General features: G+C 39.9%; 1 protein-coding gene across 1 annotated transcript; it reads left to right on the forward strand.

Annotated features, from left to right (window-relative positions):
- Window positions 1-2,776: 2,776 nt before the first annotated feature.
- Window positions 2,777-10,372, forward strand: pebp1 (phosphatidylethanolamine binding protein 1). Its single transcript, XM_061729874.1, has 4 exons — window positions 2,777-3,006; window positions 3,253-3,362; window positions 7,112-7,212; window positions 10,067-10,372. Exons 1-4 carry the CDS (start codon window positions 2,872-2,874, stop codon window positions 10,282-10,284), a joined length of 564 nt encoding a protein of 187 aa, XP_061585858.1. The 5' UTR covers window positions 2,777-2,871; the 3' UTR covers window positions 10,285-10,372.
- The last annotated feature ends 750 nt before the right edge of the window (window positions 10,373-11,122 follow it).

An 11,122-nucleotide genomic window follows, 5' to 3' on the forward strand; every position in this document is an offset into this window, starting at 1 on the left:
CTGGTATGCTACTGTCAAAATTTAAAAATAAAAGGCTCTTTAAAATTATCTTTCCAAAAAGTTGTATTAAATGAGCCCACAAAGAATATGCCAGCTTTAACAACATTGCACAATAAATTGCAAAATTGCAGTTTAATATCAGAAAGACACTAACAAGACGGCCATACTTTGGCGACAGCGACCCAATAAACAAGTCTCTTTTTTATTTCATGTTAAAATGTGACATATCACGGCTTTCCGAAACCTGTTGCTTTGATTAGAACCACAGCTGCACCAATGCACCAGATTATTTACATACATACATTCTTCCATTTTTAGTATATTTGTCATTTTAGTTCTAGCTATGGATTTGATGTAAACGATAGGATACATCTATGCTTTCATATACATCTCTCTCTACATATATATATATATATATATATATATATATATATATATATATATATATATATATATATATATATATATATATATATATATATATATATATATATATATATATGTATGTATGTATATGTGTATCCTACCTTGTATTACAAGTTCAGGGTGCTGCAGGTGGTGTATCAGCTACGCTCCTGGTTCGCTTTAGACCCCATTAATAACGATTGTTTAAACACGACAGCCTATTAGAGTATTATTACTGGCCGTACACATTTGTTTATGAAGACAGAGCGGCCGTCTTCGGATGGCCTCTACCGCAGGAAAGCACTCGTGGGCCTTCAACAGCAGTACTATAAGAAGAAAGTGGAAGCACAGGCACTTAAAAAGGATTCACTCACTGGTTTTCTATTTCAGCTGTATGTGATTTATTCACTCAGCAAAGACAGCCAGACATATAATCTTATTTAAGTGAAAATAGCTTTTAGATGGACCCTCATAGAGCAAAAGACTTTGTGTCATGGATCTATATTCAGTCTTAAATGAATGAAAATGAAAATTACTGAAAAAAAGCATATTGTCTGGATTATTTGTCTGATATGACTAAATGTCACTTCAGAGAACTTTGGGACAAGTCCTTACGTCCCTCAACATGACAAAAGCAAGTACGTTTATTATTATTGTTTTTTTTATCAAGTTCATATGGAGGCTGGGCATGCGCTTTTGTCTAAATGTGCAAACTCACTGAGAGCCGTTTTTAAAGGAGCACGTGGCTTGGAGGAGGGACGACCTCGGGACGGGTGATGTGATTGACTCAAATGTTGGCCAATCAAATCCGAGGCCTCTCTGGCGCTACTGCGCCCTCTAGCGGCATTTCATGAAAAGTGCTGTTTGTAACGTTCACTGGTGAAAAGATTGCTGGAAAAAAACGTACTCACTACAAAATGCTAAACATGAGAGCCACAACTGGTTACTTTATTGATCTAATCATTGAATTGGTTTCAATAATTTATAATGATATAATAATGACTTGTTTGTTACTAATATGACAAAAATATATCGTGAAAATGGGCTGGAGAAAAGACACAATCAACATATGTTAATAGTGCTAGATTTCACAATCAGAATCAGGTTTATTGGCCAAGTTTGAACATGCCAGAAAGGGAATTTGACTCTGGTTATTTCACTCACTGTACAGTAAATAGACAAATGGCTCTTATTAACATATATACAATTTTAAAAGAAAGTGAAAGGTGTGGCTACTCAGGTAGACATGGTTATTAAAAGGTGCATTGTTACAGCATATGATTGTGGTTATTATTATTATTATTATTATTATTATTATTATTATTATTATTATTATTGCACAATGATTGAATACTCTGAGACTATGAGTGATGAGAGTTCATCAGAGCAACAGCTTGGGGGAAGAAACTGTCTCTGAGTCAGGCTGGATATCCAACACAAGCAATGCCAAAACATCCACAGATTTAAATTGCTATATAAAGTATTATAAAGAGAGCGGGTGGTAACACTTTGTTTAATCAACTTCGGGCTTGAAATGTTTGTAATTGTTGTTCCTCATTTAGTAAGTTTGTATTGTCCATTACCTACTGGTACTGTTGTTCTTACCATCACTGACGTGTATGTATGTACTATATGTCCATGTCCATTATGTCCATTACCTTCTGGTATTGTTACTCTTACCATTGCTGGTATTTATTATAAATATAAGTTAACGGTTTATTATAAATATAAGTTAACGGTTAACTATAAATATTACTATATACATTGTTCCTGGATTTGCAGGCATTGTGGCCATGAAACGCATCTGCATTTCGTAGCCACAATGTGTGTGAATTTAGGTGAGGTGAACTGTAGAAAAGTTTTTATTATAATTTGATATAGGTCTTTTTTTCATTTTTTTGGTTCAAATGTTGAGACAGGAGGAAGCCTTAAAAAAAAAAATCTGTCAAGTTGTTAATGAAAAACAGGGGTGGGATTAAATACATTTTCTTCTTCCCACTCCCTTTCGAGTGTTGACGAATTAATTTGTATTTTGAACCTGCACCTGATAAACCTGATAAAAGGTATTTGTTTAATTTTATGTTGCACGCAGGTAACTTATGTTATGTTTATTGCTCGAAATAAATAAATATGAAATGAAAAATGAAATGAAATGAAGTCTGGAGGTTTTGGCGTAAGTATTTGAATAAATGATGATTTGAATTTCATAAGAATTTAGATAAATACTTTAAGCCAATTTTGGCCAAACAAATCATGGTTAAACATTCTTTTTACTTTTTTTTTTTTGTAATTTTACATTTAAAAAAACAACCGCATCCTGCCTCAAAGGCCGCGTCAAGACGCACGCTCGATGTTAGTTGTCATTTATCCCGGTGGTCCTTGAACGCAGCACATCCAGGCGTTTCCTCTGCGTGGTTGTAACCATAGACATAACAGTCAGCGTCTGCAAACGGAACAGAGCCTAAAATGCCCGTCGATTTGAGCCAGTGGTCCGGCGCCCTCGCCCTGCAGGAGGTGGAGGAAAAGCCTGCGAAGCCCCTGAGCATTAAATACACTTCTACAGAAATTGATGAGCTCGGGAAAGTGCTCACCCCAACACAGGTTAGTCAAAGCGAGCGACGTAGCATCTTATTTTAGCTACAAAAAAATTAATGCACTTGTTTATCCAGACAAACATCGCCACTTCAAAGTATTCGGTAACCGAAAAAACATGTTTGTAAATGTTTGGCAACATTGTTTTATATAATGACTCCTGCAGGTCTGCAGCGGCTGCAGCGGGGAAAGCGCGCCCCCGCCTGGCCGGTGCCGGCAACTACACCGGTTAATTTGAGCTTTGTCCACATGCAGGTTCAGAATCGACCCACTGCTGTCGAGTGGGAGGGATGTGACTCAAATAAACTGTACACTTTGGCCCTGACCGACCCTGACGCCCCCAGCAGGAAAGATCCCAAGTTCAGGTGAGAGAAGCAGGATCTGGAGATTAAGTACATGACAGGACTTTAGGCAAGGCAAGTTTATTTGTACAGCACAATTCATCACAAGGTAATTCAAAGTGCTTTGCATCAACATGAAAAGCAGCAAGACACAATTAAACAGTAAATAACAAATACAATAAGAAAAGAGTTAAAATAATAAAAAGCACAAGTTGTTAAAAAGTAAGGGCAGTAGAGTCCAGCAGGTAAGTATTTAATTTAGGAGTATGCCAGTGGCGTCAATTCAGTGGAAGCTAAGGTATGGCAAGGTTACGAGTCACAGAACTTAACTAGAGTATCAATCAACACGTCCAGCAAATACTCATCACAGAAGTCTGCTATGTAGCTTATCCGTGTGGTCAAGAAAATTGGAACTTTTTCAAATGCAGTCTCGCTCACTGCAAAAACTCAAAATCTTACCAGGAATATTTGTCTTATTCTAGTTAAAATGTCTCATTTTTAGTCAAAAAATCTCATTACACTTAAAACAAGAGTCATTACCAGAAAAATAACTTGTTATTTGACCATTTTCACCTGTTTCAAGTACACTTTCACTTGAAATAAGTAGAAAAATCTGCCAGTGGAACAAGATTTATCTTCTCATTACAAGCAAAAAAATCTTGTTCCACTGGTAGATTTTTCCACTTATTTTAAGTGAAAATCTACTTGAAACAGGTGAAAATTGTCAAATAAGTAATTTTTCTGGTGATGACTCTTGTTTTAAATGTAATTAAAAAAATTTTGACTAAAAATTAGACATTTTAACTAGAAATAAGACAAATATTCTTGTTAAGATTTTGAGTTTTTGCAGTGTATAATAACTAGTGAAATCGATCATGTTGTTCTGATTTGCATTTGTAGTTATTCTATATGTATTAAGTAATAGAATAATAGGTGTGGCGGCTGCCATACCTTGCCATACCCAATTGGCGCCCCTGGAGTACGCTTCAGTAAACAGTAATGTTTTTAGGCCTGATTTAAGGAGCTGACAGTTGGAGCAGACCTCAGGTCTACAGGAAGTTTGTTCCACCGGTGAGGAGCAGAATAACTGAACGCTGCCTCACCTTCAGGGGTGGATTGGCCATAGGGAGTACCCAGAGTTTTCCCGGTGGGCCGTTCAATAATGGGCTGCCAGTGGCCCATTTTTTTTTTTTGCTTCGTCTTGCCATGATCTCTCACACATCACTCATACAGAGGCCCAGTGACTTGCCTGTCTAAAGAATACCTGGCCGGCCCAATGACAGGCTACAGAGGCCCAAGAGTCCCACCCATTCATGTACTAGACCCCCCCCTCGTCCAATCACCTTTAATGATGAGCAATCGTTATGAGCGGTAGAGAGCGAGAGAGAAAGAAAGAAAGAAAGAAAGAAAGAAAGAAAGAAAGAAAGAAAGAAAGAAAGAAAGAAAGAAAGAAAGAAAGAAAGAAAGAAAGAAAGAAAGAAACAGCACACAGACAAGCAAAATGGAGAAAAAACTAAAAGGCGGTGCTGAAAAGTTGAGAGAGAGAAAAAAAAGCACTCTCTCATGATGCTGCTACCAGCAAAAACATGGTAACCATGTTTGCCGGCCTGGCCTCCGGGACTTCAGCTGTGCCCGTGGGTCCGTCTCAGCAGCAGGTGATGATGTCGGAGGAGGAGGAGGAGGAGGAGGGTGAAAGTGAGGCTCCCGCTGCCATGGTGGTACAGGAGCAGGAGATAGGTGGTGGTGATGGCAGGTCAGTGTGTGCTAGCCTAACATGCTGTGGATAAACACTTAATTGCACCGTTAATTGTCTATTAACGTTACTTGACATAATCGCAAAATCTGCATAGTTTGGTGTGTCAGCCTACAAAATCATATATATATAGTATAGTATATAAAGTATTGGAAAATAACTATATTCATATGATTAATTGATAGTTGCTTGTTGTACTATTTTATACTTGAAGTGGTTTGAGCATAGAGATCTGCTAGTTTCACAATTTCTAACCTATAATTACATCCCCCAAATCATGTCACCAGAGTTTTAGTGTTTTAAGTATCAACATGCACCTTTCTTCTGCCCACAGTCCTATTTGTTCATGAAGGACATTGATCTAACAACATACCAAATATCAGTGGTGTAAAGTAACAAAGTACAAGTACTTCGTTACTGTACTTAAGTAGGATTTTTGCAAAGAATATATTCCGACCTGATACATTCAAGCATAAATTACATTGTGAGGTTTGAAAATGGATGGGTTTAGATCGTTCATAAATAATCTTAGCCTACGTGTTAGTTAAAAATACAGTACAGAATAGATACAGGAACCTATCCATTATTATTGCTTAAAAGGATAAAACAAGATTAAGATAATTCATAATTCAGTATAGCACTCTGTGGAGATTGTCATTTGGTTTAAAACTTTATTTCCTATAGTTACAGTATGGTTTCTCAGTTGTTTTCGTCAACAGCCATATGTAAAAATTGGAGGGTTTTTCTGTGTTTTTCCACCTATTCCACCATCCTCATCCCAGGGAGTGTCCATGGGCACCATTCATTCATTCCACCCCTTCTAAGGTGGTTTTGGCATTTAAAAGTTCCATCAGTTCATGAGTCTCCTTCATCCTCCTTCAGCTGGGGTTGCTTAATTTTATCACTGCATATACAGGCTGGGGGTGGACCTGTCAGCGGGGCCAATGGGATACAGCAGCAGTGATGGGCAAAGGGAGAAATTAAAATGGGGTAATGGAGACAAACGCTAAAGGGGTCAGAATAATATCACCATTATTTAGAGTTGTAAGCAAATTCTTGGAATAAAGCCACTTTCTACAGCATGACAATGTTGGGACTTAATTTCTTTGCAATCCTTTTGAAAATAATTTTGTACTTTGTACTTTTTACTTTTGTACTTAAGTACATTTTACACCATGTACTTTTGGTACTTTATTATATTTAATTTGAGGTACTTTTATACTTTTACTTAAGTAATGTTCTTAAGGGGTACTTTTTACTTTTACTTAAGTAATTTTCAAGCAGAAAATCTGTACTTTTACTTAAGTACAATATTTTTGTACTTTTTCCACCTGCCAAATATGCTTTAGCAATGCCATCATCACCAGTTTCGCCACATACAGTACGAGTGAGTCAAACACTTCAATCTTAAATCCTTTCTCTAATATCCTTCTTAAGAGCAAGTGAGCAACACACTGTGTACTGTAGTCATCATTTCTTTTATTCAAGGCTCCAGAATGTAAAGAGATCCTGTATAGTAGTGTTAATAAGGGCTTGTGTGTTTACGGGGGCGAGTTGGCACAGTATCTGCACACGAAATGTAGTGGGCCAGTCTGGACCAAAAAGTCCAGGGCCGAATTTTTGTCCCAGTCCAGGCCTGCTCACCTGGCTTGGTTCTGGTTCTTGGGAACCACAACAAACCAGATCCAGATGAACCTCAGGGGTCTGGGAGCTTCATAGGAACTAACAGATCCAGCATGTATTTTGGTCCAAGACCATTCAGGTCTTTGTAGACCAACAGTAAGATTTTAAACTCTATCCTTTGACTAACTGGAAGCCAGTGTAGTGATTTCATGACCGGTGTAATATGGTCCAGTTTCCTGTTGTTTGTAAGGACTCTGACTTTAGGATGATGCTTCTATTGGACTCATTATGTCTCGTTCAAAAACACACAAAATACTCTTGATTCTGCACACATGACTGTAGAGAGTTTGCTGACCAAATAATAGTTTCCCCTTCTTTTCTTCTTCTTTTGTTTAAGAGAGTGGCACCACTTTCTGGTGGTGAACATGAAGGGCAACGACGTGTCCTCCGGCTGCGTCATGTCCGACTACGTCGGCTCCGGCCCACCCAAGGGCACAGGTAAGAGTGAAGAAAGCTTCGGGATTCACCATTACACGACTAAGATGGTACCAACTGGATCGAGAAAACTATATCTATTATCAACCTGCACTCGTATATTCACGCTTGCTTCTGGAAGAGGGCAGTGATGCCCCTACATTTAATGAATTAGATAAGTTATAAGATCAGACAGGAATCAGTCAGTACGTGCACATGCAGCGATTCAAACTGGTTGGAGATCATTTGCACACATCGTACTGACTTTTAAACTGCATGTGAACACCTTAAGTCAGTCAAGTAATCTGATCAGACTGGATTCATCAACCCGCTTGCAGCACCTAGATAAGCCAGTCGCAACCGCCTTGTTAATGCCATGTGTCCGGAGACATGGATATTACAGTCTGCGCATGCTCGAGAATTCCCCCCGGGTGGGGTTTTCCCCCGGGGGGGGGGGGGGGGGTTCACTCGGAAGTGAAAGGAGACGACGCAACGCTGCTCAGTAGTAGCTCCCTGGGGTGTCGTGTGACTGCTTCAGGGGTGTCGTCAAAATATTTCCTATTCTGACATTTCATATATAAATATTGTATTTTCGCGACCATACGGGCGCCGTGTGAAAAGGCCAAGCCTCAGTCTTGTGTCATATTTCTGTATTTAAAACACACACGGCGCACCGACCGAAACGGCACACACACAAGAACACACACAAGCACAGGAGTGTGGTATTTAAAAATACAGCGGGAGCAAAACTTTGTTTGATTGTAGGCTACTTTATTTCAGTTTTTACATTAATCAAACCCATTAAGTCTCATCCTCTGTTTCTGCATTAAAGAGCTCCGCTAAATCAGCTGTGCCAGTCCGAATTCCTCGCTGTCAGAGTCACGTTCCGTGCCGTGCGGTGCCTCGGAAATGCACGCTTTTGCAAAAGCTCGCAAAATAATCCCAGCAGACACGTTAGCCCACGCATCAACAATCAATCTGCAAACTGTGGCATAAAAAAAAAACTAAATACGCCGTACCCTACGCCGTAGGCTGCGTCTATTTAACGCGGACCTAATGCCGCGTTCCATTTATCCTCGGAAGTGGGGATTTCCCAGTCCCCAGTCGGAATTTTCAACTGGAACGCCCCTCAAAGTGGGGTTTCCCACTGGGAAAGTGGGAGAGTCTTCACCACCCCCGAGTTACCATTCCAAGATGGCTGCCATTCCCAGTTCCCACTTCCGATTTCCGAGGAAAATGGAACGCGGCATAAACTCCGGAGCCGACAGAAATCTCTAAATTTCGGAGCAAATTTCTTAACAGGCGTAGCTACAACTGTTAGATTTCATCTATTAAACCAACATCTTCCTAAATGATTTATTTCAGCCGGCGTGATTCTCAACAGAGCAGCGTCCCAGAGAGAGTTTCTCTCCCGGGGCTGACGCAGCAGCTTGACCCGGCGGAGACGTCTGTTCTCGGGCTGTGAGCTGAGGCTGCTCCCCGGGGGCGGCGGCTCTTCTCATCTCCGAAAACATCGGGTCAAATTTCTTAACAGGCGTTATTTGGATAAACTGAGCCCCGGTTGCGGATCTTAAGGTTACCTTTATACCTGAAAAAATATTAAAACTTAATAAAGTGCCATATTAACAGCGCTACAGCTGAAATTAAAACAGCTTTTGGCTCTCTGCTTCCTGATCAGGTTAGGGATGAAAACGAGGGGGAGTAGGAGAAATGGGACAGGCACCTGGGCCAAGTGCCCTAGATCTCAAGTGCCCTAAAATCTCCCCCTTCTTTTTTAGGGGTTAGGGAAGAAAAGAAGTGCGAGTGGAGAAAAGAAGGGCGAGTGAAGCAGAATTGGGATTGGCCCTTAGAATGCACTTTTTCCTTTCGTTGTTAAACAGAGGTCAACCGGAAGTGGCTCTTTGTTGAAATGGTTACCATGGTTACCTCGGGTACAGCGCCACCTAGCGTCACGGAGTCAGCCATGCTCTGGTTACAGTGGTTTATTCAATCTGATTCAGTCTGATCTCAGAACAGCATGTGTAATCAGACAAGTTGATCCAATCTTCTGCATGTCATTATCTGATCAGATCTCCAACCACCTTGAATCGCTGCATGTGCACGTACTGACTGACTGCGTTTCCATGCAGTCAATAACCCTTTTAAAACCTTAATATTGGCAATAACCCGAATTTGCGCGGCCATGTAAACACCAATAACCCCTTTGAATAACCCGAATTTGTTCAAAAAACCCGAATATGACCCCTGGGTTACTCCTTAAAACCATGACTAAAAATATTCAGTCATGTAAATGCCAAACGGAATATCCCGATCAAACGGAACATGAATTTGTTTTCTGCGCATGCTCTGTTTGCAAGGAATCCTGGTCTTTTGAGTCCAGGAAGTTCTTATAAACACGGAGAAACGCAAGACCACGCCACACTTTTGGAGTGAGGAGGAGACTAATCACTTCATAAATGTAATGAAGGATATGAACATTTTGGCATTTGTAGGCGGTAGAAAGTACGGGGATAGCGAGATTTAAAAGAAGGTAAGCGAAAATATTTGTTTTGAATTTGGATACAGGAAGAAGTGGAAATGACGGGAATTGCGTCATGACGTTCTCCGTGCGTCGCTGGTTTGATCGAGATATCCCGAATGATTAATTACCATGTAAATGGAATATTCCGACTGTTTCAGTAACCGGAATATTAGCAATAACCCGAATTTTGACTGCATGTAAACGTAGTCATTGTTCCAGCTCTATAATCGAAATTCAGAACTACTTTTAGACATTTTTGCCAAATTTCAGTGGCTCGTAAAATAATGTGACACGTTTTCAGCACCAGTGTTGTTGCTGCGGAGCAACATTTAAAATGTACGGCCTGTCTCTCCTCAGGTCTCCACAGGTACGTGTGGCTGGTGTACGAGCAGCCGGCCAGCCTGTCCTGCTCCGAGGCCGTCCTCACCAACCGCTCCGGGGACAGCCGCGGCGCCTTCAAGATCCAGACCTTCAGGCAGAAGTACAAGCTGGGAGCCCCGGTGGCGGGAACCTGCTACCAGGCAGAGTGGGACGACTACGTCCCCAAGCTGTACGAGCAGCTGGCCGGAAAATAAGAAAAGACTTGGCTCTAAAGAGTTTGACACCAGAATCGCTTCAGCAATCTGGTGCCGGTAAAAAAAATACCATCTTCCTACTGTTTTCTACCCAAGAACATCCTCTCACTGAAGCCACCTGAACCTCACTGCAATAAACTGGGAACAAAACAAAAATCACATGGTTTGTTTTCTTTCTCCAGAACATGTAATAAGTTTTTTTTTTTTTTTTTTAATCAAGGTGAAACATTTAGCAGGTATTTGCTCCATTGTGATCTAAATCATCAAAGGTGATGATGGAAGTACATCAGCGGAGGAATGATCGTGTTGTTCTCTTCGGTTCCTGCAGACATCCTGTGCTTCCTTTGGTTCAATTTCAGACGTGGACTTTGTCTTGAGACTAAACGATTAACTTGGTTGTAGTTCTACAGCCATATCTTAATAACACAGATTATTGCACATTTAAAACAGCAGCTTTAATCAGCCGTGCTCATTTCCTCACATGCGCTGTAATCATGACGCTCTGATAAATTTAATTAATATCCCAAAGAAATCCAAAGTATGTGGAAAAATAAATTGTCAATGAGCTAGTGTCGTTTAAAAAGGAAAAACACTTTTTGCTGATATTTTTCCAAGTTTGCATTTTATTCCAAGGAATTTATTCTCCAGAAGTTTTCTGAAACAAATATGAAAGTCATTTTATTTTTCATTTTTCACTTTAAATTGGCTTTTGCTTTTTCATAAATTATCAGTGGAAAAAAAAAAAAACTTAAAATATTTATTTTTCCATTAAATGTTTTATTCTGGTAAAAGTCCCATTAAATTTACCAAAGCTTCAATATATGTAATTAAAATTGTC

This window comes from Cololabis saira, chromosome 9, assembly GCF_033807715.1.
Source record: "Cololabis saira isolate AMF1-May2022 chromosome 9, fColSai1.1, whole genome shotgun sequence".
NCBI lineage: Eukaryota > Metazoa > Chordata > Actinopteri > Beloniformes > Belonidae > Cololabis > Cololabis saira.